The 27,495-nt window shown below is 40.3% G+C and overlaps 2 protein-coding genes across 2 annotated transcripts in view; one reads left to right on the top strand and one right to left on the bottom strand.

Annotated features, from left to right (window-relative positions):
• SLC7A6 (solute carrier family 7 member 6) overlaps positions 1-19,813 on the top strand; it is a 29,564-nt gene extending 9,751 nt beyond the window's left edge. Inside the window, exons 3-10 of the mRNA XM_069868534.1 lie at positions 694-819; positions 2,560-2,704; positions 5,195-5,318; positions 15,156-15,259; positions 16,215-16,311; positions 16,560-16,709; positions 17,412-17,595; positions 19,051-19,813. Coding sequence (XP_069724635.1) covers positions 694-819; positions 2,560-2,704; positions 5,195-5,318; positions 15,156-15,259; positions 16,215-16,311; positions 16,560-16,709; positions 17,412-17,595; positions 19,051-19,145 — 1,025 coding nt within the window. The 3' untranslated portion in view covers positions 19,146-19,813. The remainder of the gene's footprint in view (positions 1-693; positions 820-2,559; positions 2,705-5,194; positions 5,319-15,155; positions 15,260-16,214; positions 16,312-16,559; positions 16,710-17,411; positions 17,596-19,050) is intronic.
• A 756-nt stretch (positions 19,814-20,569) lies between these two features.
• On the bottom strand, positions 20,570-26,404 carry SLC7A6OS (solute carrier family 7 member 6 opposite strand). Its single transcript, XM_069868535.1, has 5 exons — positions 26,244-26,404; positions 24,787-25,167; positions 22,721-22,918; positions 21,270-21,402; positions 20,570-20,830 (listed from the first exon to the last, which is right to left on the bottom strand). The coding sequence occupies exons 1-5, from the start codon at positions 26,400-26,402 to the stop codon at positions 20,700-20,702; spliced, it is 1,002 nt and encodes a 333-aa protein (XP_069724636.1). The 5' UTR covers positions 26,403-26,404; the 3' UTR covers positions 20,570-20,699.
• Positions 26,405-27,495: the final 1,091 nt, after the last annotated feature.

The following is a 27,495-nucleotide window of genomic DNA, read 5'->3' as shown; positions in this document are numbered from 1 at the left end:
TTAGTCAGCCACTGCTACTAAAATATTTGTGAAATCTGAAAGTCTCACTTCAAGTTCCATTACAGTCTTATGAAATAGGTCTGACACTGATTTATTTTGGGATGGTTATTGTTGCATCAGCTGTAAAGTGTATGTTACTTGAACTGATCTGTTCTAACCTGATTTAGTAATACAACTGGAAAAGAGTATTAAATGACCATATTCAGTATTGCAAATACTGCATGGATGTTGAATTTGTCCTCAGACTAACAAGGAAGGGGAAAAAGCTTTTTCAAACACTCCTTTAATATGTTTGCCTAAAGGGGTTTCTAGATAATATGTTAATTATTTGAACAATATCGATGAATAATTTCATGTAATGATTTCTTTAGCTTCAGAGTAGTAGCAGAGTACAGCTGATGAGGGGTAACGTTAGAAAAATGGGCATGAAATTGGAGAATGGGAAGGTCTTTCCTTCCATCTTTTGAAACAGTGAGTATTATGAATCTTTAGAACATGTTTCCTACTGTTTACACCAGTGTATTTTCAGAACCAGTGTATTTTGCTTTGTTTAACCTACGTATTAGTGTAACAGCTAAATGCATATTTAAGTTATAATTTAAAATCTTTGAAAAATTAATGAAACTGAATGTTGTTCAATAGTCTTTTAATTTATCTTTTTTTTTTTTTTCTCCTCTTCCCCCATTCTCCCAGGTCTTCTAACATTTGTAAATTGTGCCTACGTTAAATGGGGAACACGGGTGCAGGATATATTTACTTACGCTAAAGTCACTGCTCTTATTGTCATCATCATAACCGGACTTGTTAAAATATGCCAGGGTAAGCTTATAAAATTAAAGCAAAGGTTTGTATTTATCAGTTAATCTAAGTAACTGCTCTAAAGACTTGACTCTGTATGTGTTATCAAATGCCTCAGTACAAGCATAATATAGCCACTTTGAAAGCACCAATAATACCAACGTTAGGCACTATCATGGGATTGTATCATGAGCAGCTATCTTAGCTGACTTTGAACCGGGTGAAAGAAGGTAACTGATTGCTCAGTGATGTTGTGCAATTTACAGCCTGCGGTATGGAATAATAAAGGAAATGAAAACAGCAAAATACAGAGCTAGCAAAATACGATGGGAGTGGAGAAAGCCATAAATTTCTGTAAAAAATACTACTTCGCAATAAGATCAACTGAAACTTTTGGCTTTTTTTTAACCAAATTAATTTTGTGCAAGTCTGAAAGTGACTGAACTTAAAGAACATATAAGTAGGCTTGGGAAACAGCAGCTCTTCTTTGTTCTCACATCCCTAGTTCTATTATAGCTGCTGAGAATTAGAAGGTTGCTGGGGCTTGGGGTTTATTTACTCTTTTAAATTTGTGTGTGTGTTGGGCATCGTGTCTTCAAAGAATTCTGAACTTAGTTTTGTTCCTATCCTTTCCGTTGGGGAAATTTATTGGTGTGTTATTTAAAAAAAAAAAATTACCCTGCTTTCAAAGCTGCCGTAAAAGTCTTTCCCTGGCAATCTGGCCACTTGTGTCCTTTGCTCTAACTGGTTATTGTTGAAAGACCTTGGGCAAGGTAATTATTGTGAATGCAACAGGAATATGAACACGTGAGCAACATGCTGGAGTGTTTAATCCTCAGCACATCTGCCCATCCTGTGTTTTGTAGATACTGAGCTTGTTCACTACTAACATCCTCGACATTGCCTCCCTTTCGCGTTTCTAACTCAGCAGTTACTCTGCCGAGGGAACAGCAATGTCTGATTAGGATAAAAACTGGAAAGAAGTGAAGGTATTTCAGAGGCCTCAAAGATTTGCCTGGCCAGTTCTGGTGAAGCCTGAACACTTGAGGATGACCGTATAGGGCTAGTTTTGGAGTTATGTAGTGCTTCACCTTCCTGTATTTGATGGTTTTGTGTGTGTGTCTGCATATGTAACATAACAGTCTGAATATATAAGACTGCCCTTGATAACACTGTTCTGACTTGCTTAAAGTGAAAGATGGCAGAAGTTCTCATAAAAGCTGGTGCAAAAATCCATCCACTTTTTCTCTTAACTTGGAAATATTTTATGTTGAGTAAATAACGTTTTGCGCTCTGTTAATTGTTTTCAGTTTTCTATTTTTAGTAGCTAAACATCCTTTTTTTTTTTTTGTCATAGCTATCTAAAATAAACTGTGATCTTTGTTTTCTGCATAGGCTAAATGATAGAAAATTTAAAAGGATATGGAAGTATAGAGTAGATTATCTTATAAATACATATGTTATGAAAAATACCCTTAGCTGTAGTACTGTAATTGCCTGTTGTTTGTAGCTTAGTCTGAACTTCTTGTACCATTGTAGTCAAACTAGGTGTTTAATTATAGAACAGTATCATCTGTAGAGCATATTTCTTAGTAGTCTGATAGCAGAAGCACAGAGTTAAATTGGAAACAGGATTTAATAAGCAGCTTTGAAGGATTTAGGGTTTCTGGGGTTGGTTTTTTATATTTGTGTGCCAAATTGAAAAGAATTCCTTGCTGTATTTTATTATCCTGTACTTTATGGCATTTCTTCCACACACAGGACATTCAGCGCACTTTGAGAACTCTTTTGCGGGATCTTCTTTTGATATTGGAGACATTTCCCTTGCACTCTATTCTGCCTTGTTCTCATACTCTGGTTGGGATACACTCAATTTTGTAACAGAAGAGATCAAAAACCCAGAAAGGTAAATGATTCGAGCTTTCTAAACCCAGATAATTCCCAAGTTGCTTGTCTTGCGGCTGTCTTTCACTAGTGAGTCGTGAGCTTATACATAAATGAGAACGGCTCTCTACTTAGACACTAAGGCTGTGAATGGCCACTAGTGAAGATTTGCTAGTTTTAAACTCCAGTAAAAATGAAAAAAAAAAAAAAAAAAAGAGATAAGACTTCATCAGTCTAGATGACTGCAGGATGCTGTATTCAGTGCTTGATAAGCTTATAGTTCAAGATGTTGCTACTTTTTATTACAATAGGTGTTAATATAGCAGTGAAAGTTACATAATTGTAGTCTGTGCTCTGTTTATCTATGCAATAATTCTCATTCTGTTTTTAAGAATTATCTTTTCCATGGATTTATGCTCTAAAGTGCGAGTGACCAATCTTGTTTGGCTATAAGTCTGTAAGCAGACGCCTTTATGTTAATAATAGAATCCCATTCGATCATTTTTGCTTCCTTTTCGAAGCAACAGCTCAAATTGCTACAAATGGGAGAGAGACTTTTTTTTCCATTCTCCCAGCTGATTTTGACTTTTGCAGTTTGTTCTGTTACCCCAAGTTTTACGCTGTGCATTTATTTAATCAAGAAAGTTATCTATTAAAAAGATAAAACATCAGATAAGTATTATAACTCTAAAAGTAGCTATTTTTATCACACTGAATTTCAGGTTGATCATATTTCCTTAAATTGCCTTGCAAAGATTTTTTTATGTGTATTCAGAAGAGACAAGCATTTTGTGTTTTCATCAGTCATTTGGCCCTTCAAATTTTGTCTGCTGAAAGAGCTCCCTTTTTGAGTGCTGTTGCAGTGCCTTTTCATCTTTTTAAAGTTAGTATATTGTTCATTGTTGGATATCCAGTTGGATAGCTCTTAGATGTGGTGTTCTGAAAAAGATTTTTTTCACAGGATACTCAGCTGTTGCTCTTTAGATTCATTTGCATCAGTGCATAACACAGGCTTCATTCATGGTAACAGTTAGAACTAATGAACTTCAAATTTTAGTTTCTGCATTGGCAGGGAATCATGAGATGTTCCAGAATTCTATAAAATTACTCCAATAATTATAATGTTTGTATTCACTTGATTCATAGGGCCCTCTTGCTTATCCTGTCAAAAGCTGCAATCCACACGTTAAAACTGAAATCAGCCCTTGGTTTTAATCTTGGGTGATTTAAAGTTCTTAAAATGCCATTTTAGCTTTTTGTTATGTTATGTAACTTTTCTGAATTAATTTCTAAGTCATTTTCTAATTCTATTACTTCTCTGCACTGAGGTTCATGAGTCTGTTATTCTGGATGTGCTACTTGGAAGCAGAGTCAGAACTCCCGGTTACTAATTTACTGATTTATATGGGTGGGTTGTGGTGTGTTTGCTTTTCTGCTTCCACAGCATCAGACAGACGCAGCTGGAGTTCTGTCCTTCAGGAAATATTTGAGAAAACTTCCAAAGTGCATTTCATTTTTCTGCTTTGTAGAGTTCTGTTACTGAAAATCCCTACTCTATTATAGTACCTGGCAAATGTACACCCATGTAACCATGTTGTGTTTGATTTCAAACTGGGCAAACATGAGAGTAACACACTCCACTCTGCTTTCCCTTTTGAGACATTTTAATATCCCTGCAAGCTTTGGCAAAGAATGAGGCTGAGAAAAGCCAAAGCCTAAATTCAAAGTTTGCTTCTCTGCAGAGTTGCTGCCTGTGGAGCTGCAGACTCAGGGTTGTGGTTTTCTCTCAGCTTTAAATTAAATCTTATTTGTTTATGTCTGGATGTTTGCAGTGTTTTCACGTTACTCTAGACATTCTTGGTATTGCTTTCCAGACATGTTTGCTAGTAAGATACGCCACATCACAAGATTCACAGCTGTGTAGCAGTTTTGGACCTGCCCTCTGTATCTCTACTTTCTGCAGTCACACAGCCTGACTAGTTTGTTCTCTGCAGCGATGAGTGTAGATAGGAAGAGCCAGGGTTTGGTTTGGTTTAGTGGATCTCCCTGCATCAGTTCTAGAAGTAGGTGCTAGAACAACAGCAGCAATTCTCCAGGGAGAATGAGTGCAGTGACTCACAACTCTGCCCTCTGGGTTCTAGTTGTGGTAATTAACATGGCCAGTGGGGAATAACATATAGCGTGTAAATTTGAAGCCTAATGCTACTGATCTGAAAACCCTGAAGTTGGGGTACTCAAAGAGCAGTTGCATAGAATCCTTTTTTAAACATTGATTAGGTTTTAATTTATTAAAAAAAAAAGGTATTTTCAGTATTCTACATTAGAATTTCTGGTTTTAAAAGAAACCAAACTCTTCCAGAGATATCTATTCTGAAGTCTTAATTCTGTCTTCATACCTTTTATCTCTAAGGTAAAGGATACAAACAATTACATTTATTTTGTTATTAATGGATTGTTTTAATTTTTTTTTTCCCCCCTGGGTTGTGGGTTTGGGGGTTTCTTTGTCTTACAGGAACTTGCCACTGGCTATTGCAGTGTCTATGCCCATTGTGACTGTTATCTATATTATGACCAATATAGCTTACTATACAGTGCTCGATGTCGAAGCTGTCCTTTCAAGTGATGCTGTGGCAGTGGTAAGTTGACCACGTGGTATTTTGCTACATTGCTCGCTTTTCGCCTTTTAGGGATGAATTTGATTTAAATAAACAAAACAGGAAATATCCCTATTCTGTTGTAATAGTTCCCTGAATACAGGACAGGACAACTCATCAAGAATAATATAATCTTAACTGGAAAAGTAGTTAATGAAATAAAGTGTAATAATAATATATTACTAGCTGTATTAAGACAAGCACAGATGCATCTTGTTAATGTAGTTTGCAAAGACACTAATTAGACTTGTGCACTTTGCTGGTTCTATATTAGACTCAATAGTATTTGTCTTTGTTCTTCGTGCTGCAGTATTTAGAAAGGTGGAGCAGCACAAGGAACAGTGTTGCACTCAGCTATGTTTTGTGGAGCTAATAATTGGTGCAGTGCATATCATGAAATAAGTGCTGCATCTCAGCTGTGATGAAGTTTAGTTTGGCATCTCTTTTTTAAATAAAATTCTCTTACCAATATTGTATTATTGATAAACTTTTGATATTTTGAAATTAATTATTTTTGTATATGGATGGAAGTTTGAATCCAATTAAAATATATAAGCTTCTTAAAGTAAGAGCTGGTCAAAACATGTTTTATACTTGCAGCTGATCGTTAAGGGTTGTTTTTTGCCCTGTAGCTAGTGAATTAATTGAGTAGTTCTGCTTACTGTATCCTTAAGGCTTGAGACTTGGAAAACAGCTTTCCTCCCTTTTAGATTCTCACCTGGCTTCTAATATTTAAGTAGTTAGACAATGGACAGAATTTTAAATACATCAAAATGAAGGAAGCATTCACCCTGTTCCCACAGAGGATTACTATGATTAAAACTGGCTTAGCAAATCTGCAAACTCTTGTTATAGGGTATTTTGGCAGATGGCTTCACAGAAGCACTTACTTGACTTCTTTTCAAGCTTGAGAAATGTTTATATTGAATGTAAGCTTTCAAAAGAGTTTATGGTAAATGGGAACTGTAATTTGCTGTTTCAAATGTAGTTGTGCAGATGTTTGTTTCAAAATGTATTAAATGTAAATAAACTTTACATCTTTGCCTCCCTTTTAGCTGGAATACGGAAATACAAAGTTATCATAAAATAATATTGTGAAAAAACTTGATAAAACACTTCAGAATGAAACAAGACAAGAACAGAAAATATTTAATTTTGAATCAGCATATGCTGAGGGGTAATAAAATCTCCAGGGATATTTACTTTTGTTGTAGGCTATGGTATTTCATGTAGAGTCATGGAATGGTTTGAGTAGAAAGGGACCTTTAAAGCCTATCCAGTGCAACTCCCCTACAGTGAGTAGGGACATATTCATCTCAGTCAGGTTGCTCAGAGCCCCCTCTAACCTGACCTTGAATATTTCCAGGGATGGGGAATCTACCACCTCTATGGTCATCCTGTTCCAGTGTCTCACCATATGAAGTTCCTTCTAGTGACTCACAATGGAGTTTTTCATTCTTGGCTAGAATTAATCCAGAGAAAACTAAAAGCCAATACACACTCTATCCACTGTCCATCCTGACTTCTGTAGTGCAATGTGCTTTTATTTTTTTCCTAACAAAGATTTTGAAAATACACTTCTTCGGCAGCAATGAAATCCTCCAGTGCAGGGATAGGACAAGGGGGAACAGTTTTAAGCTGAAAGAGCAGAGATCGAGATGAGATGTTAGGAAGAAATTCTTCACAATGAGGGTGGGGAGGCCCTGGCCCAGGTTGCCCAGAGAAGTTTTGGCTGCCCCGTCCCTGGAGGTGTTCAAGGCCAGGTTGGATGGGGTTTGAGAAACTGGATCCAGTGGGAGGTGTCCCTGCCCATGGTGGCGGGGGCTTGGAACTGGATGGGCTTTAAGGTCCCTTCCAACACAAGCCATTCCATGATTCTATGACTATGAAGTGCGTCTTCCAATTTAGCCTGTTCTCAAAGGAAAGCTTCCTTTAGTGCTGATGCTGAACAATATGAGCCAAAAAGCAGTAAGTGGAAATAACTGGAGGAGTTGTTTCAGAAGTGCATTTGCAGCCCAAATTAAAACACTCATAATGCACCCATAGTTTTCTAGTGAATAGGGGGAAAACCCCTTCCTAGAAAACATTTTTTTACAGAAATGTAAATATCTTCATGGTGAAATTTCTTTTGGTGGTGGAAGAGAATTTTATCCACAATGGAATCTTTAAGAAGACTTAGGGCATTGTGGTCAGCAGATGAATAAAGAAAGGAGATGAGAATTCAGCCATACAAAAATTAATTTGATGAAAATGAGCCACTTTGGTCTGCTCACATATTCTGCATAATAAATGATACAGATTGCTGTAGTTTTCTTACTGCCTTCTCTGTAGCTGTAAATGAAAATTATAGTCATGACTTTTTGAAGAAATTTGTCGGTAATATTACTGCGTTTTAGAGCCTTTTCTGTAGTAAATTAGCAGTTAAATTTAATCTTTCCGTGTTGCTGTTTTGGGAAGGAGTGGAGTACCTTTCTCCTATTCATTTCTGTCAAGGGGATTTGAGCTGGAAAGGAGCGGGGAAGCTATTTCTAGTTTCTAAATAAGAGTAAAAGTTATAAGTAAAAGAAATGCTAGTAACAGTGTTTCTTTGCACATCACCTTGCATACTGTTTTTCTTGGTGGCTGGGAGGTAAAGGAAGTCTTATGAAGGGATGATATGGAAGAAAATGATAACATGTCCATCTCTTACTCCAGTATTGGCTTCATTGTGGTATAGTCCCAGTGTCAGGGCTAGGAAACTCATCTTTTTAAGCTTTTTTTTTGATTATGTACTTTAAGTTAACACAGCAACAGCTAGCTTAGAAGTTCTGCAAATGCTCTTCAGAAGATTGCTGACCATGTAAAAATTGCTTCCTTTTTTAGAGGGCTCTGTCAGAGTTTCAGTTAACTTCTGTTTTACCTCCTTGTGCAACCCATCACCCCTCTTGCTGTTAAGGTTTTAGCATGTGAAGCAGTTAATCTGTAGCACAAACACATTTAAATAAATAAAAGCAGAATTTTTCACTTGTCTTCCCCTGTCCCTGAACAACTGTTTTTCTACATCTGAGAGAGCAGCTGGCTCCATAAGCACTTTTTGGTGTATCTTCTAGCAGGAAAGAACATACTGGTTGCCAGTGCAGAGCTTGTTACCTGCCTCCTGTGTTTGGTCATCTCTGGGTTTTTTTAATTGAGTTCATACAATAGGTGATATTTGGCAGCTTACATCTTTTACTTGGAAACGGTTCCTGGTTGAAGCAAACAGTTGTCCTGCGTGGATGTCTGTCATCTTTCTTGGAGAGGTACAGATTAGGGATAAAGCTGACAGTTTCAGTTGCATTTTTTAATACCATCCTGTGAGTCCAGCACTGATCAATCCCATTTACCCTGGTGTACTCTTATTCCAGAGCAGACTTTGTTTGCTTCGACATTAGGTGTCCCTGAATTAACCAAGAATGCGGGAGGTTGTGTGTTCTAGCTGGTTTATTCTTCTTGGGTGTAGCGTTTAACAGTGTCTACTGTTGGGTGTAGAGTTTAACAAAAGAAATTCAGCCAGAAATTCTTAAGTTACTCTTGGACCTCTTGGGTATTACTTCTCTTCCTTCATTTGTCCAGTCACTGGCTTCTTCTCTGAGGAGGAAAATCTGCTTGTCATTGGCTGCCAGTGTCACATCTCCTTTCTTGCTTGCACTGGCATCCGCCAGTATGGTTTCTTTGGATGAAATGTGCATTCTGTACCTTATAATGGAAGAACTCTTTGTTAGGGACAGGTAGCTGCTTTTAGAAGAGCTGTTTAGTAAGTTGTTTGCCTTCTTTCTTGACCCTAACTTAAATTCATTACCAATGCAGCACTCTGCAGTTAAGTAGAAGTACTCTGGCTTTGGAGGCCAAGCTGAAAAGCTGAGCCAGAACTTGAAAGAGTGCTGCGAAATAATTTCAATAGGAGAAAGGTAAGAAAGAGTCTTTGGTAAACACTGAACCCTTTTCTACAGCTACCTATTAAGAAGTTAAGAACAGGATAAACACATGAGTAGACAGATCATGTATCTTCAGCACCTCCATGAAGACATTAGTGTTGGAGCTGGCATCTGTAATCTTAATGTGTGCCATCCACAGGAGATCTGTTACGTGCAGTAGGTGTGCAATAAATTAATGCAGTAGAATATTGCTGATTTCTTTTACCAGAAGATTGTAAGGATGAAGAGAGAATTTCATGCTGGACCTTGCACTGCACTAGTACCCTTTTTTCTCCAAGAAAAGGCATTGCCAATAATAGAGGAGAGAACTATTTCTGTTTGTGCAGAATTGGTCAATAGAATTGTGATTTTCACAAGAATTACAGGAAACCTGAACATTTAAATGGTTTCTTTTGCACCTTCACAATTTTCTGACTCTGTTTTCAGTTGATGTGCACTTTCTTTCCTTTAGTATATTTGATGTTAAATCTAGTTTAGTCGAACTGAACCAATGTCGTACAGTATGTTAACAAATGTGATCTGTGGCAGCGGCAGAAAACTTCATCTGTGCAGTGACTTTTTTGTACGTGTGGCTTCCTGATTGCCATAAATCATAGTTTCTTTGTTTCCTTTAACAGTAGCTCCTTGAAGATCTAAGACACTAAAAATTGAGAAAACAGGCTGTAGTTCTGACTGCCATATTGTCCTGTAATGCGGGAATGTGTTTATACTCTGCCTCAAGAGAAGAGTCAAAGCAGAATTAACTGCACTTCCAAGATTGTAGTCAGATTGCTCATATTTATTAATCTCTTTACTACTCTGTGTGACTCTTAGGGTAAGAATGGTGGAACTGAGCCTGGAAAAGCTCCCATATGCTACAGGATCTTGAAATGAGCTACATAAAGAGGCTCTGTAGATGCCTTTTAAGCCTTCCTAGTAGAAACACTTCATAATCTTTTTGTATAGTCTTTTATAAGTTTCTTATTCATCTTAGACCACATTCTTCTTGCATTTATCCATCTGATCAATATTTTTTAGTGCTTTGCCATCCTAGCATGTGCTTGCAGCTCTGTGTGCTCTCAGTGTAGTCTGATGGTTTTTGTGTGCCTCTAAGTGCACTTCTTGTGGGCAGCCAAGTGTGATGAAATGGTTCTTGTCTTGTGATTTGTAACACAAACATGGGTCTTTCTAATCAACTCTGTGCCTGAATTACTGGGTGTGAGGCAGTATCCTGTGTGTTTTGTTGTGGCAGCTCTTTATGTGGGGCTATTCCCACTGCTTTTAGTTCAACCTGTTTGTGTAGAACTGTTGTTTGCCCCTTTAAAGGACAAAGCGCTCTTGCAAGCTATTCACAAGTTACCAACTGATGATCATGAGATCAAATTAACACAAAATAAAAATAAAGTAGAATTAAATCAGTCTTTCATGTCTTGAAAAAAAGCTGCAATTCAGTTTTTCACCATTCTTCTGGGAGTAATGTAACATTTTAGTCATGACAAAATGAGGGCTGGAAGCTTCTTCCTTCATTATTATTCCTTGTTGATGGTTTGGAAAAAAAAAAATCTAAAGGGGAACAATTCCAAGTATATGTCTTTCTCCAGTATGTGTGTATACATGTGTATCTTACACATCCAATGGATGGGAGGGCATAAAAAGACACTATCTGTAATTGCAAGTGCCGTAGCAGCCACTGAATTCTCTTACTGTTTCCTAGCTGTTAGAAGCAGTTATAGTTCAAGTCTGGGCTACAGGACTTGTCAGACTGCAGCAGAGATGACAATTTAATCTCTTAATCCTTCTTGCTCTTTAGACTTTCTCAGAAGAAACCTGAGAAGAAATCCGTCCCCATAGTGGTGCCTTTCTCCTGTTATGGTGGACTAAATGCTTCTGCTATAGCTGCCTCCAGGTAGGCTCCTCTGTCATCCTCTGCATACCCTTGCGAAAGCTCCATTCTTTCCCCTGTTGCCAGCTCATTTGTTTTTATAAATGCACTTCACTACTCCCAGAAATAGTGGCAGTTAAAGTGGAACTGGTCAGGTGCTCAGTTCAGAGCCCAGGTCTAGCTCGGTTGTGGAGGATCCATGATTGTACAATTGCAGTTTTAGCAGAAAGCAGCCACTAACTCTTCTCCCTCCTCCTTTTTTTCTCTTGGTACAGTGCACGGATGTATGTGCTTGATAACTTGATTGCTTTTTATACTTCTCTCTGCCCTTCTTTCTTATGCAAAATAACTCTGACATGCACACAGCTGAATGCTTATTGTGGCCCCTTTTACTTACACTTCAGTAACACTTTCTGCAAGAAACACTGTAAAGATCTTTGGTTTTTCATTGTACACAAAAGAGCATAGGAGAAAGCATTCCTTGGCATCTGTTAAAATGGGAGTGTTGAAGGATTTATATGTGTACTCTGAAGGATAAAAGAGAGTTTATTGTCTGAGTAGTAATACATGAACTTGGCTGATTTTTATGTTAGAAATTAGGGTGAAACCTTGTCAGAGGACACCTGCATAACAGCAGGTGGGTCTGTACTTGTCATGTTAAGCTAGTTGATATTACTAGAAAGTTCAGCCAGCCTTCAGGTATCTTTCAACTTTGTTTTGTGGAAAGATCATTTTGCAGGCAGATCTACTTGATAAATCAAGCTGAACTTCCCAGATTATTCTTAATTAAAATACTCCTTTGCCTTAGGGTAAAGTTAAGCTCTTGATTCCCGCTCTCACAGGAATTCCAGCTACAACATTAGAAAGTACATTTGAAATGACAGTGTTTGATAAAGGCTGTTACTAGGTTATTCTCTCTTTTGGAGTCTGACAGATCTAGAGGAAATTAAATATTTGGACTTCGAGGTGAATCAACAGCTGTTGTTATACATCATAGAGCTTGCATCTAGAATACATTGAATCTATGTCTTGATCTGTGTATAATTATGGCAGTGATACTATAGCTTTGTCTTCACTCTTTGTGCTTTGTGGTTTTTACTGCTCCTGAGTGATTGCTGTTTTCCAGGATGTGTGCAACATTAGCGTACTTTAGAAAGACTGGATATACATTGTAGGCTGGAAACAGCCTTTCAGTACATCCCACGATTCCCATTCTACACTGACCCATTACTAGATGTTTCAAAAGGAAATGGGAAATGCTTGCAAAGAGCAAGTGCCAGCCTGCCTTTTGGAGGGGAGTTTCTCCAAATGACACATTAGCTAATCTGCATCCGGCAGCATAAGATTACATTCATATGTTTTCTCTCCCTCTCTTACTTTAGCTGTTAATATTACTTATCTAAATGCTTATCCTTTAGGTGACCTTACTAAACATCTTAATTCTCTAACATATTGTTGAATTCTGTGTCTTAGCTGTGTATATTCAAAAAAAAATCCTGTTGCAGTTTTATGTCTGGTGTGTAGTAATTCCACATACTGTTTGGCTTTGGAAATAAGCAGCCCAGGTTTAAATCATCCTTCAAGATATTACAACAATTGCCTGTTAGATTTTTCGCCTTGTCTTTGTTCTCACTTGTTCTGGAAAAGTTGTCTTTGTTCATTCACTACATCATTATGAATTACATTCTGCTTTTGGAGACAGATTTCTGAGAGCTGTATTTAGATCCAATAAGGATCCAAGAGAAGCACTGTGTGTTCCAGTAATTATTTGTTCTTGAGTAGCAGAAATGGCTTATATATAATAATGTGAATTATTAGTTGCTCATTGGGTTTCAATTGACTGAAAATGGGTGACCCATGGTGTACAGAACACGTTTCTTATGGCATGGTCTTTTGCTAAATTGATGTTCTGATTTTAGCATGAAATAGGATTCATACATGGAGTAGTTCTTTTATATTTTACTTGTGTTAATTTTTATCATTTCTGTCAGAATCTGTGTGTGCGCATTTTTCCACCCCTGTGTTGAAGCTGCTATTTGAGGGAAGTATGATGACCCCTATCATCTAAAAGAGACCAGGAAGAGAGGTGTTTTAGTAAGAATCGGGGTGACTAGGAGTCGATGCATCGACATTGAACCTTTTGGAAAGACTCACTGGAATGTATATGCTTTAGCGTTGTCCCTTTGCAGCAGGAAATCCTGTCTGCTTTTGCTGAGGCTCAACTAAATCACACAAAAGGATGGAATCAATTTTGCTTTTTAGTGTAGGTGATGTTATACAGTTGATTAGAGCTGGATTCTGAACCTAGATAGTGTGCTGAACTGTCAACTCAGACAGAGAACGGGAAACTTTAACTAGCCAAACTTTGCCTTATGACAGTAATTTTTTCTGTGTTTTATAGTTTAAAGATTGACTTTATGTGTAGGGAGTTGCCTCATGAAAATCTATCACTCATTTAATGAAGAAACCCCTATATTAAGTCATTTAGAGTTTTCTGACCTACAAAACCAGATTATAATGCACTGCTTTTGGTGATCTTGTTCCTGGAGTAATTAAATCAAAATTTGAGCACGATTAAATCTCAATAATTTTATATGCTATAAAGAGACCAGTTCTGAGTGGATTGAACTCATAAATGTTATGGTGAAAACCAGTAATTTACAGGGAAGGTTGGGGGGAAGTGTTTCAAAATAGTAAACCATTAAAAACTGAAGAATTTTTTTGTACCAGAAAAGACAGGCTTGGAGAAAGCTGAACTAGGGTAAGTGCTTCATATGTCTGAGGATCTTGAAATTAGCAAGAGAGCTAAAAAACTGATTTAAAGAAAGTTTTATAAAAAGGTTTAGATTACTGCTACCTGCTGAGGTACAAAACATGCTAATACCCACAAAATCTTTGGGGTTTGTTTGAATACCACTTATACATAAGGACATGCCTTTCTGTTTCTGTAAATAGTGATTTCATGCTGCCTAATGTAGACAGGATGCTTTTGCTACCATGACTGCCAGTTTGCTCCAGTAAAAGAAATCATAGCAGTAATCAAGCTGTCAGTACGTAGAATCAGGATAGGAAGGCTCCCACCCACATCCTCTGAACACAGCATGAGTGGATTTCTGCTGAACTCCAAACATGCTAATGTTCAAACACGACAATACTTCAACCAAGGTGGGACTTAGAATAGCTGTCAGTCTTCATGTATTAAATTTCTTAGGTTTTTCAAGCATTTTGCCTGATATTCTAAGTCTCTCTCCTTTTTTTCTCCACCCAGGAGGCTGAACAGAATTGACCAGGACAGTATCTTGCAAGTTATTACCCATTTTCATCGTAGGTCCCAGATCATTGGCAATCAATGACTCTTGTTCACTTGCTGTGAAACTTTGATGCTCCTGGCCTCTTGGTTTTAGAGCTGTCATGGAAGGTCACCTGCAGTGTTGTCTAGCAACATTAACAAATGACTGCTAATAAGCTACTTGATCTGTCATTTGCCATGAGAAAGTAGAGCCCAGAGGCCCCACTGGTGGAGCTACAGGAGAAGAGGTTGCTTAGGAAATTGAAAAAAGATGAGAAATAAAATAGTTTCCTAGAGTAGTGTCTATAAAACTGGTGTGGTTGTGGCTATGTTTATCATCTGCAATATGGTACTTCTCTTTTTGGATATGTAATAATATTTTTGTCCTTTATTCTCTGTAGCTACTGTGTTACACTTGAGTTTGTAGTTATGTTAGAAAATAAAATACATTAAGATTGGTGAGAAAAATTCTAAAAACAGTTGTTTTCCTTTGTGAGCAGAAAATGTGAGTTCAGATGCTTAGCTAAAGAAGTTTGTAGTTTGAGTCCATAAATAAATAAATAAGCTGTCTGATTCTTTGTGCTGCATTATTGTTTGTCCTTAACTATATAACTATTTTTCCATGCAAGCTTATTACAAGAGCTTTTACGTCATTGCTTTGCATATGCTTTATTGGATATATTTTCATGATTTCTTTACCTTTTGCTTTCCATTAGACGTTTGCTGACCAAGTATTTGGTATCTTCAGCTGGACAATTCCCGTGGCTGTAGCCTTTTCTTGTTTTGGTGGACTCAATGCATCAATTCTAGCGTCATCAAGGTAGTCCATATCTCTTTCTGTTTGACAGATGTTCATAAGTATTTTATGTGTTACTGATATGCTCAGCTTTTATGACAGTGGCAATAATACTTTCATAACCAAACCTGGATAAACCTCTGGGTGAGTATGTGTGCCCTGTTCACTGCCTCGCCTCCTCAGAGCATTCCTAGCTGTATGTCAAATACAATGAATACAATCGAATGTTGTCTCTGTGGTGAGTCCTTCTGATTATTTCCATTTTACTTGAAACAGTAATTCTAGCAAGTTTTTGTTTTTAAATGCATTTACTTAAAACTTACTGACTTTTTAAAAGCAGTATCTTTTTCTCCAAGTAAAACATTTTAGAAGTTTCTACTACTATTAAGCTGCAGTCAAAAAGTTTAGAATACATTATAAAAGCTTTCCTCTGAGTACTGATTATGCATGTGACTTGTGAAAGTTTTGAATAGATTTAATCAGGCATATTAACATCCTTCCTGTTCATTGAATGTATGTACAATGCCTCTCTACTGAGAACAAATATGGTGAAGTAGTCAACATAGAACAACTTGCAGTTGATAATAAAATTGTGTGTGGTTGTTTTGAGCATATGGTTGAGTTAGCTCTGCTTAGAGACCTGGCGATCCCTTCTTATGGGCATTGAAAACAGTTCTGCTCTAAGCTGGAACACAGCGCTAGCTTTGAGGATTTTCTTTAAACAATAGAAATTTCTTTGTTACTGTAGAAGTTTCCTATTTAACTGCAGGACTGCTTTCTAAAAATGAGTGTTAAAACATGTTTCTAAAAGCTTGTATGTTTTAATGGTGTACATCTTTACCAGAGGGTTTGAATCCATGTTCCAGTTTGAAGGATGGTAATTCAGTACTTACTTTACTGGTATTGTTGATTGATTTTCTGTAATACATATTCTTTCACTGATGGCCTCAACACCTGTTTTCTCATTTGTGGTTTTCAGGCTGTTTTTCGTAGGCTCTCGAGAAGGCCACCTTCCTGATCTGTTGTCCATGATCCACGTGGAGAGGTTCACACCTGTGCCAGCACTGCTCTTCAATGTAAGTTATGACTGATTTTCTCTTCAGCTGTTCAGATGTGACTATGAATTATTTAAAGGAAAATTTGTTTTTAAAGAGAGAACTTCAGATTCACTGTCATTGCAGTGATTTCTGAGAGAGTGAATTTTGAGAGGCATAAAATCATGCCATCACCAAGGAGTAAAAGGTGTTACTTTCATGCAAAAAGCAGCATAAACAATAGTTTTCAAACTTCACTGGTTCATCTCACTCCTTTTCTGTTCTGACAGTGTGCTATGACCCTTATCTACCTGGCTGTGGAAGATGTCTTCAAGCTTATTAATTACTTCAGTTTCAGTTACTGGTTTTTTGTTGGTCTGTCTATTGCTGGGCAATTATATCTACGTTGGAAGGAACCAGATCGACCCAGACCTCTTAAGGTAATATTTACTTATTACAGAATTGTTTAACATCTCTCTCTTCCATGCAATGTAGAAGTATTGTCAGGAGCCTGGACCATATATATCATGTCTAAAGGTTACAAACTATCAGGACATAAAGCACGCCTTCCATTTTATATTTTACCACGAAAGCCAGTATGCATGCTGGATAAGTGACTGTGGTAATGGCATACTCCTTAATTGTACGTTAGTTCAATTGGTATCCCTTTTATCTGGCAACTGGAGAATGTTTCAATAATCTAACATAGTAGTTAGCCTTTTGTCTTGGACTAGAAATCTCTAATTCTGTCAATATGAACCACCTTTAGATCAGTTTCAGTTCAATGCCTGATCCTCTTATCACCTTCTCATGCTTCAGGCTGATGCTCTACACAAAAGAATCATTCTTATTTCCCCAGTTTTACTGAATTTGTCACAAACCCCTTCATGCTGTTAGACAGCTTCTTTCAGCACAGCAGAGTGACCATACTTAAGTACGTTTGCAATTCTTACTAGCTGTTCTGTTCAAGAATAATTCAGCAATTGGCTTATGGTTTTAAATAGCCAGATGTGTAAGTGGAAGTGCAGATAATTTCATCAAGTGGGGTTGAGATGGAAAAGGCTGTAACTGTCACCAAAAAGTCTGCAACTGTAGAAAGTGACTGTTCCAATAATGTTCTGTTCTGTTTTTTCTGTCCTCAGCTGAGTGTGGCCTTCCCAATAATATTCTGTATATGCACAGTATTTCTGGTGGTAGTGCCGCTCTACAGCGACACTATAAATTCATTCATTGGCATTGGCATAGCTTTATCTGGAATTCCAGTCTTTTTGTTGGGAGTCTATTTACCTCCGTCAAGTAGACCTCAGTTTATCAACAAGACTTTAGGTAAGTTTCTTTGTAGCTGGAGATGAGGAAAATTAGAGAAGTGAATCGGGGTTTATTGATGCAAAGGATTAGTGTTAGCAGGCCCCAGCTAAGCAGCCACAGAGCCTCTCACTCACCAGCACCCCCAGCAGGATGGGAGTGAAAGACATTTAGTAAGTGAAGGAAAGAGGGGAAACAAACCAGCTTCTGGAAGGGCACTTACTACCTCCCACAAACAGACTACGTGGAGCTGGTCTCCAAGCAGCGGCCACCTTGGGAGACAACTTCCCACATGCATGCCTTCCTTCCTCTACCTCACTTTTTAGCACGACATTAGACAGCATGAAGTAACCCTCTGCTTAATTTAGGTCAGCTGTTCTGGCCACCTCCCCTCCAAACTTCCTGCCCATCTCCATCCTGGTGGTTGCGGGGAGGGAAAATAAAGCACCTCGATATTGTGCAAACCCTGTAGCCGTAGCCAAAGTATCAGTGTGTTACCAACCCTGTCTGAACCGCAATTCCAAAACAGCAGTGTGGGCTGGGATGAAGAACATTGGCTGGGATGCAGTTAAAGGGGTATACTGGTTTTCTGTATGTTTTTACACCCAGATTTTATTTACTGTACCTCTAAAAGACCATCCACTTTCTACAGATCTTGTCCTCAGTTTTTATATGTGTCTCTTTTAATCAAGCACATGAAAAGGCTTTTTCTTAAGCAAGATCAAGGACTGTAAAAGGGCTCTACGTTTTTTGTAATGCAAGCTTAACTTGTCTAGCTTTACTGAATCAGATGTTTGAAGATGGGATAGGTACATTAATCACAGGTAGAACTTTGCCTTCTGTTGAATTGCTGCAGTTAAATGATACATTTTTCTCCAGCAGTGCACTGCTGTCATTGGTACTGTGTGAGAAAACCATGATGAGGGATGTGGAAAGGAAGGTTTATAGCAGAATCTTAGAATGCAAGAGGATGTGGTGCAGCAGCAGCTAGTCAACATGTAAATACTCAGTAATCTTGTCGTTTCCTGTGTTCTAGTTGAAGGTCTTGTTTTATTTTTTACTCCACCAATTTTATACTCTTAATGACAGAGAGAAAAGAGTTTACTTCAGTTACTTGGCGGGGTGCCTAGGAAGAAAAACACCCTAAGATACCAACAGAAGAGTTTTAAACTTGTCATTGAGAATCTGAGCAACCTGATCCAGTGAGAGGTGTTCCTGCCCCTGGCAGTGGGGTTGGAACTAGATAATCTTTAAGGTCCCTTCCAACCCAAACCATTCTCTGATTTTATGAAACATTATCTGTTTAAAAAAATTAAGTGGAAGACACTTTTTTGTATTAACTTTTATTTTTTGTTTCCCCTTAAGAGAAGTGAGGCAGCATTCTTGACAACTAACTTTAATTAGTCAGATGCACATTGTGTCACTAGCATTGAGGCAGGGGACTGTGTTCTGATTTATCTCCCATTCCCCATGCAGGTGCCGTCACACGGAAAATGCAGCTGCTCTGTTACTGTGTTTTAACAGAGATGGACCCAAATGAAGAAAAGAAGTTGGAAAGAAAATCAAGCTAAAATTTCGAAGCCGTTACAAAAAACAGGAGGGAGAATAAAGCAATTATGTCCACAAAAGGGAAGATACGGTACTGGAAAAAAACAGGAAAACTGCTTCCAGTGGTCTTTCAGAAACACTGAAAATGTACTTACTTGCAGTTGGATTCCCACATAAATCGTGCCCTTGCACCATCCTGAACTGTGGCGTATTGTCAGGGTGTGTTTTCATTTGATGATGATTACCTACTCATTTCAGGCACACCAGCTTGTGCGTCAATACTGTTCCTTCTTCAGAATTGATATTAAAATGGTAAGAGCTAATGGATCAAATTAGATTTCTGCAGAACCAGGCACTGAAGTAATGCATTTTTAAGTTAAACTGAAAACCACTTTGACTCGAAAGACCAAAAGTCATTTCCAGCTTAATTCTGATGGATGTTTGCATGAAGTGATTTGCTGTGCTATCTTGGTTCTTATCCCAGAAGACACCCAGTCACAACAAACTGATTTGTCATTATTAGCAGAAAAATGAATAAAGTTGTGCTATGTTATTTAAAGACTGACCTAACCTTTCTCCCTTAAAGATAAGTATTTTATTCTGTACGCTGTGTGGAAATGTGTTCTCTGGCTGCAGTAATGTAGTTTGATCAACAAAGTACCTCGGCATTAAAGTTTTGAGTAACATTTGATGATTCTTACCTTTCAGCTTATTAGTACTTGGTCCACTTCTGATGGGGTTTATGAAACTTCAAAAATTAAGAAGTTCTGTGGTGCGTGTAAGCATTTGTTTCTGAACTGTTTCAGTGAGTGCACGTTACCAGTGTTACCTCAGCAGTCAGAAAATTCCCTTCCTAAATTGCAGTTCAACAGACAACAGCCATGCCAGAAACTTGCAGAACAAACCACTTTCTTTTCTTCTTAACCTTAAACTTAGGGACAAATACAGTAGAAAGCATTAAGACAAAGTGCTCTTTCTAGGCCTTCCCTTTGCCATTGCAGCAGACACGCTGATCATGTGAAATGGGCCAAGAAAGGCGGCTGTGCTTTCATACAGAACGTGGAAGTATGGTTGCTGCAAAACGTACAAATGCTTGGGCATGCAGCTTTAAAAAAAGAAGTTCCTTCAGAACCCCAGCATCAGAGCAGGCAGGAAAATCTACTTTAAAGCACATGCTATCACGAAATGAAAATCTGCATTGTCAAGTGGCACATTCACACCGATCTCTTTATTACCTACCAGCTACTGTGGCTGCTTGGAGAGTAAAATGTTTCCATGTTTACTGGAATCCCAGTGAGATACTTGAGCCTAGTCAGTAGACATTAAGGGGAACCATACAAGTCACCAACAGTTTCAGATGGCCAGGCAGGCAAAAATTTAGCTTAAAGCTCATCCATGTAACGATTGGCTTCCTGCTGTCCCAATGAGTACAACTTTTAACAGAAAATGGGTTTTCAGGGATTTATTGGGTTGGGGTTTTTTTTAAGTGCAATTTTCTTATAAATAGCCATCAGCCCCTATCTGGATTTTCAGTTCTATGCAACCTGAGAATTTCATCCCCTGTATGCATTTCACCTTCAAAGAGGGCCGTCAGAATCCGCATCCTCCATATCATCATATCCAAATTCCTGTAGAATCTCCGGCTGGTATTTGTGCCATATTCTTCTCCTGTAAGGTCGGTCCTCATCACTGGAGCTGTCTTCAAACTCTAAAGGAGAGCATCACTATTTTTAGATTATCCCTTCATTTTAGTTGAACAATTAGATTGATCAGGCTACTGTAAGCTTCTTGAGTAGCTCAAATTAACAAATATAAAGTCTGAACTACTTCTGCATTAGATAAAGTTTGAATTGTGCTTGGATTGCACTGGGATGGAGAGTTAAGAAAGCAAAGACAGTGTTTCACAAGCATGTGGAATGAAGTAATCTATTCTTTCTCTTCTGCAAGTGCTGCAGCCTGAAACTGAGTTCTTAATTTTGACTTTGCAAAAACACCAAGATCCCTCATAGTTCCAAGAAAGATGATTCTTCTCTAAGCAGACTTAACTTATTGTAAAAGCAGATTTTTTTTTTAGAGACTGTGTGTAAAAATGGATGGGATTTATATATGCACAGCCAGAAAGCAAACAATATTTCTGACAGGCATACCTCTATCTCCGTCTTCCCCAGGTAAGAAGTCCTGTAACTCATCTTCATCAGGATAATCATTACGCCAGTTATTTTCATCATTTTCATCATCTTCATCATCATATACTTCCTCTGATCTATCATAATCATCTACCTGCATATCAACACAAACGTAACATTGACTATAAATACAGACCCTTAGCATTAAGTGGTTTTCCATCCACCTATACAGTGCTACACTAATCACAAAAAAGCAGAAGATACTTCTCTACTGCAAAGAAGTTATTCGACAGCTGCACAAAGCACACTGTAGTAAAATTTGTGTTGTGCGTAAACTCACCACAGCATAGCAATATGCTTTAGGTGAAAAATCAGTTGAGTCTGGATCAAGGGGCTGGGGCCAGCTTATGGGGCTCAACTGTATCGGCCCCTCACTACAGGAAGGACACAGAGTTGCTGGAGTGTATCCAGAGACCAGGAATGGAGCTGGGGAAGGTTCTGGAGCACAGCAGTTATGGGGAGTGGTTGAGGGTCCCCGTACTGTTTAGTCTGGAGGAAGATGAGGGGAGACCTCATTGCTCCCTACAGCTCCATGAAAGGAGGTTGTAAGGAAACAGTTGTTCGTCTCTTCTGCCAAATAACAAACGATAGGAAGAAATGAAACCGCCTCCAGTTGCACCAAGGGAGGCTTAATTGGCTCTCAGGAAATATTACTTCACCAAAAGGGTTGTCAAGCACTGGAACAGGCTGGCTGAGACAGTTGTGGAGTCACCACGCCTAGAGGGATTTAAAGGACGTATAGATATAGTGCTCAGGGATGTGGTTTATTGGTGGCTTGGCAATGTTAGGTTTACACTTGGACTTAAACATCTTCTCCAAGCTAAGCAGTTCTGTGAAGTCAGTCACTGCTCCAGTTAAAGATTTAAATGTTGAGGTCAATGTCTAAATTAATCCTGCTCCCCTCAGCAGTAGTGGAATAGATCAAGGAAAAGCAAAAGTAGCCTCAGGTTCCTGATAACACGAGTCTGTTGATCACAGTATCTCTACGACGGAAGACTGAGGCTTCCACTTAACTTCCTAACTCCACAGGCAGTGAAGTACAATTCTATTACAAAAACAGATGTTGTATTAAAGTCAAGTCCTAAAATACTGAAAATAGTCACAAATGAGACATGAATTACTTGTTTACATTTGTGTGCCAAAATCGATTAGGCAATTCGAAGCCACACAAATTCTGCTGAGTACATGAGCACTACCCTTTCAGTTTTCACCATCATATCATAATTTGCTTGAATCAACAGTAACCTGGAAGAACACGGGACAGGCACTTAAGGCTAATGCAGAATTCACAGAGCACACCTGTAGTATCTCAGAGGACTCTTCTTGGCATAGCAACTTCTAATAACAGGACTTTTAGCAAGTTAATTTCTGACCTTTCTATTTAAGAAAGATCTGTTTTCCCACATCCTTACCAGTTCATATTCTTCTCTATAGGGCTGTACAGAAAGGATATTTTGGATCCAACCAGGGGCTGATGTTTCCATACAGTAGATGTCATAAACATACTCATCGTCTTTCTCATGTTGTTCTTTTTCACCATCTTCAGAAACATTTAAGCGCTCACGGATCATCTCTACCGTATTGCAAAGAATCACATCTTTTTCAGTCGTCTGTGGAGAAGAAATAAAAAATTTAAAAATGCATATTTCCACTGAAGCCAAGCACAACAGTTTCATAGCCAACAGTTTCCTTTGCAGACCGCAGCCAACAGCTAAGGATAACATTCTCACATCTTCAACCGAAACACTTTCCCACTGGAACACGGATACTTGGAACATAAGCAACCTAGAAGAGAAAGGCATCAAAAAATTTTCCAACTAGTATTGTACAGCCACCCACACCTTGTTCAGACAACAGGAGAGAACTTCCCGGACAAGGGCATTAAAAGCTATCAAAGAAGATATGGCCCATCCCATGGAACTGTTCATCTGGTTTCTGATGACACGCAGGTGGACGAGCCAAGTTTTAACGCAGCCTGGGATTGGCAGAGCATTACACTTGCAATGCTAAAGGAAAGACACAGGTACAGCAGTGCAAATAATAATGCAAGCAGATTGCAGTATACAGAGTGTGGAGGAGAAATGAAAATCTGGCATTAACAGGAAAAGGCTGGAAGGCCCTAGAGATAGTTTTTTATTTCCTTTATTTTCTCACTTAAGCATTAACAGAAGAAATTTCTTCATGCCTTCTCCTCCCTAATAGGTTATTTGCAATGTACTTGCTTTAGTGACCTGGGAAGGTCTACACAGGCAGGATTTTGCTGCCCATTTCTATCTGCTAAAGTTTTTTGGAATATCTTGTCTAACCCAGAGTCACATCTCCTGACCTACTTAAGTAATTCTGAGGAACAGCTACAGACAAGCCTTACATTCACTTCTAAGTACCTTACAGAATGAAAAAGAAAGCTTACTCCTTGCTTTCAATACTTGTTGCTGGCTCCGAAAGAGCAAGAGGAAAGTCCTGCTGGTACCTCAGTTTCATTTCTGTTTGTCTTATCAGCAGAGTTATAGGTAACAGCTAACTAACAGATCCCAAGTGTCCATTTGATCTACTTGCTTAACAGAAAACAAGAGTTCATATTTTAGTGTGAAGGCAAAGCCCTGAAACAATCTATAAGAAACACTGAAGGATGACAGCTGCTTAGGCTTTTCCTCACCCAGGGATTTTCCTTAACAGTAAGCATTTAAGTTTTCCTCAGAGCTGTGATGGGTTGCATAAATAAAGCATCTATGTGTACTTAGATACAGTGAGGGAACTACTAAAGGAAGCATACACAGCCCTTTCACCTTCTTTTCCACATGGTTATGAGTCTCTAATACACAATCTTCTTAACACTCTGTAGGCAAGACAACTCTACACCGAGGCAGAGCTCCTTCATCCTTAAAGCCGTGCACATATTCATCCAACTGAAATCACACTTAACTCATCATACCAATGCGCACAGGATGTAGGGGCCTAACCAGGCTGTCAAACACCTAAAAGTGCAGCTAAAAATGGAATATACAGTAAAACCTTACGCTGGAATCATGAGAAAGAAGAGCTCAGGAGTGTCTTTTCCATTAGGGAACCTTGCCTACAAGTGACATTCCTAGGCATCTGGATGGATGTGAAGGCATTTAGTTAGATTTTTTTCTTTTCTAGGGAGAGAAGTAGTTAATCAAAAACCTCTGAGATTCAACTGACAAACGAATGTGAGAAAGTATACATCCCAATGAGGTACAGAAAAAAAGGGTGGTGTAAGCCCTTCCTGTAGCAGCCAACTCTACACGGCTGTCTGTCTCTACAACATTAGTGCACTTAAGGAACGTCATTAAAGTTATTCCCTATGTAATATTTTAACTTAGAAATATCTAGTTAAAGCTCCTATTAAACAGTAGCATCCTTACAACGGAAAAAACCTTCCACAGCAGTTTGCTCACATCTACCAGCCAACACTGACATCAAAGTACTTCAAGTACTCTTAAATTCATTTGCTGACCTGTGAGCCTGCAGTAGCGGCACTGGAATCTCCCACCATCTCCTCTTCTTGTTCAATGTCAAACAACTGGAATCTCTCGTGAAAGGCTGAACTGTTATCCACAGCACCGCTCTCCCTCTGTGCAGCATCTTCTGTTGCTTCCAAGCCTGATCTGCCACCATCAGCGGAAGCCTTGCCATTTGCTGCAGGCACAGCAACAGTTCCAGTGCAGTCAGGTCGATGGCTGGCTACCACGTGGTAACGGTTTTCCTTGCTTTTCGTTTGTGTGGAAGAGCGGAGTCCCTGAACGATTCGCTGAGCGCTTCCTGCAGAGGGTCGCAGCTTTTGAGCCACTCTCTTTCTCGTGGCCGCTTCTTGAACATATTTCTGAACTGGTTCATTCTGGGCAGAGGAACAAAAAGGAGGAATATGATGACAACAACAATGTAATGAATCGTGCTCCTTGCCAAAACCAATTAATAACTGCTGTTAATGGGGCAGCGTTAATGGTGCATCCTGTTTAAGGACCACAATGTACCTCACAACATTTAAGCGACATCTGCTACTGCTTTAAAGAACACAGCTACCTTCAAATTCTCTAGAAATGGGGAAAGAAGCTGAGGGTATCGGTAAATCATAGAATCATAGAATAACCAGGTTGGAAGAGACCCACCGCATCATCGAGTCCAACCATTCCTATCAAACACTAAACCATATCCCTCAGCACCTCGTACACCCGTCACTTAAACACCTCCAGGGAAGGTGACTCAACCACCTCCCTGGGCAGCCTCTGCCAGTTCCCAATGACCTTTTCTGTGAAGAATTTTTTCCTAATGTCCAGCCTAAACCTCCCCTGGTGGAGCTTGAGGCCATTCCCTCTCATCCTGTCCCCTGTCACTTGGGAGAAGAGGCCAGCACCCTCCTCTCTACAACCTCCTTTCAGGGAGTTGGAGAGAGCAATGAGGTCTCCCCTCAGCCTCCTCCTCTCCAGGCTAAACACCCCCAGCTCTCTCAGCCGTTCCTCATAAGGCCTGTTCTCCAGCCCCTTCACCAGCTTCGTTGCTCTTCTCTGGACTCGCTCCAGAGCCTCAACATCCTTCTTGTGGTGAGGGGCCCAGAACTGACCCCAGGATTCAAGGAGCGGTCTCACCAGTGCCGAGTACGGAGTGAGAATAACCTCCCTGGACCTGCTGGTCACGCCGTTTCTGATACAAGCCGGGATGCCATTGGCCTTCTTGGCCACCTGGGCCACTGCTGTGAGCCTGTTTCGATCTGATGTCAAACAACACGCTTTTCTGCACCGAACAGCCCTCTGCACCAAACCACCCGCCCCTGGCGGCCTGGGAGGGCCCTCAATTCCCGGCGCCACACCCTGCAGGGCCCCCTACGGGGTCGGGGCCCCGAGGAGGCCCGAGCGCGTTCCTCGCGGCGGCGGCTGCCGATCCCGCGGGGCTGCGGCGGGAACTCCTGCTCGGTACCTTGGAGGGGACGGTGGCCACCAGCCTGAAGAGGCTCCTCTCCACGGGCCGGGCGGCGGCGTCGCCCTCGGTGCGCAGCCGCTTGCAGGCGAGGAGCAGCGCCCCGGCCGGGTCCCCCCCGCGCTTCCGCCGCACGCGCAGCACGGCCGCGCCCGCCATGGCGCCGCGCGCGGGGCACGACGGGCAGGGGGCGGACCCGGGGGGGCGGACTCGGGGGGGGGGGGCGGAAGGAGACGCTGCGCGCGAAGCTTGTCGGGAAGGCGGCGGAGCGCGCCGGGGAGCGGCCGCGCGCGGGGCACGCCGGGAAGGCGGCGGATCGCGGCATCTTGGCGGGGCTGTGAGGGCGCCGCCGGCCGCCTCAGGGGAGAGGGGAGCGCTTTTCCCTCGGGAAGTTGCCGGTGGGTTCTTTTTCTTTTCTTTTTCTTTTCTTTTTCTTTTCTTTTTCTTTTCTTTTTCTTTTCTTTTTCTTTTTCGAGTGCACCCTTAGCAAGTTTGCAGATGACACTAAGCTGGGTGGAAGTGTCGATCTGCTGGAGGGTCGGGAGGCTCTGCAAAGGGATCTGAACTGGCTGGACCGTTGGGCAGAGTCCAATGGCAGGAGGTTTAACAAGACCAAATGCCGGGTCCTGCACTTGGAGCACAACAACCCTGTGCAGCTACAGACTAGGAGAAGTCTGTCTAGAAAGCTGCCTGGAGGAGAGGGACCTGGGGGTGTTGGTTGACAGCGACTGAACATGAGCCAGCAGTGGCCCAGGTGGCCAAGAAGGCCAATGGCATCATGGCTTGGATCAGAAACGGCGTGACCAGCAGGTCCAGGGAGGGTCTTCTCCCTCTGAACTCGGCACTGGTGAGACCGCTTCTCGAATCCTGTGTTCAGTTCTGGGCCCCTCACCACAAGAAGGATGTTGAGGCTCTGGAGCGAGTCCAGAGAAGAGCAGCGAAGCTGGTGAAGGGGCTGGAGAACAGGCCTTATGAGGAACAGCTGAGAGAGCTGGGGGTGTTTAGCCTGGAGAAGAGGAGGCTGAGGGGAGACCTCATTGCTCTCTCCAACTCCCTGAAAGGAGGTTGTAGAGAGGAGGGTGCTGGCCTCTTCTCCCAAGTGACAGGGGACAGGATGAGAGGGAATGGCCTCAAGCTCCACCAGGGGAGGTTTAGGCTGGACATTAGGAAAAAATTCTTCACAGAAAGGGTCATTGGGTACTGGAACAGGCTGCCCAGGGAGGTGGTTGAGTCACCTTCCCTGGAGGTGTTT

The sequence above is a fragment of the Phaenicophaeus curvirostris genome, chromosome 14 (assembly GCF_032191515.1).
Source record: "Phaenicophaeus curvirostris isolate KB17595 chromosome 14, BPBGC_Pcur_1.0, whole genome shotgun sequence".
NCBI classification, from domain to species: domain Eukaryota; kingdom Metazoa; phylum Chordata; class Aves; order Cuculiformes; family Cuculidae; genus Phaenicophaeus; species Phaenicophaeus curvirostris.
The sequence above is the reverse complement of the archived record's forward strand: the minus strand, read 5'-3'. Positions and strand labels throughout refer to the sequence as shown.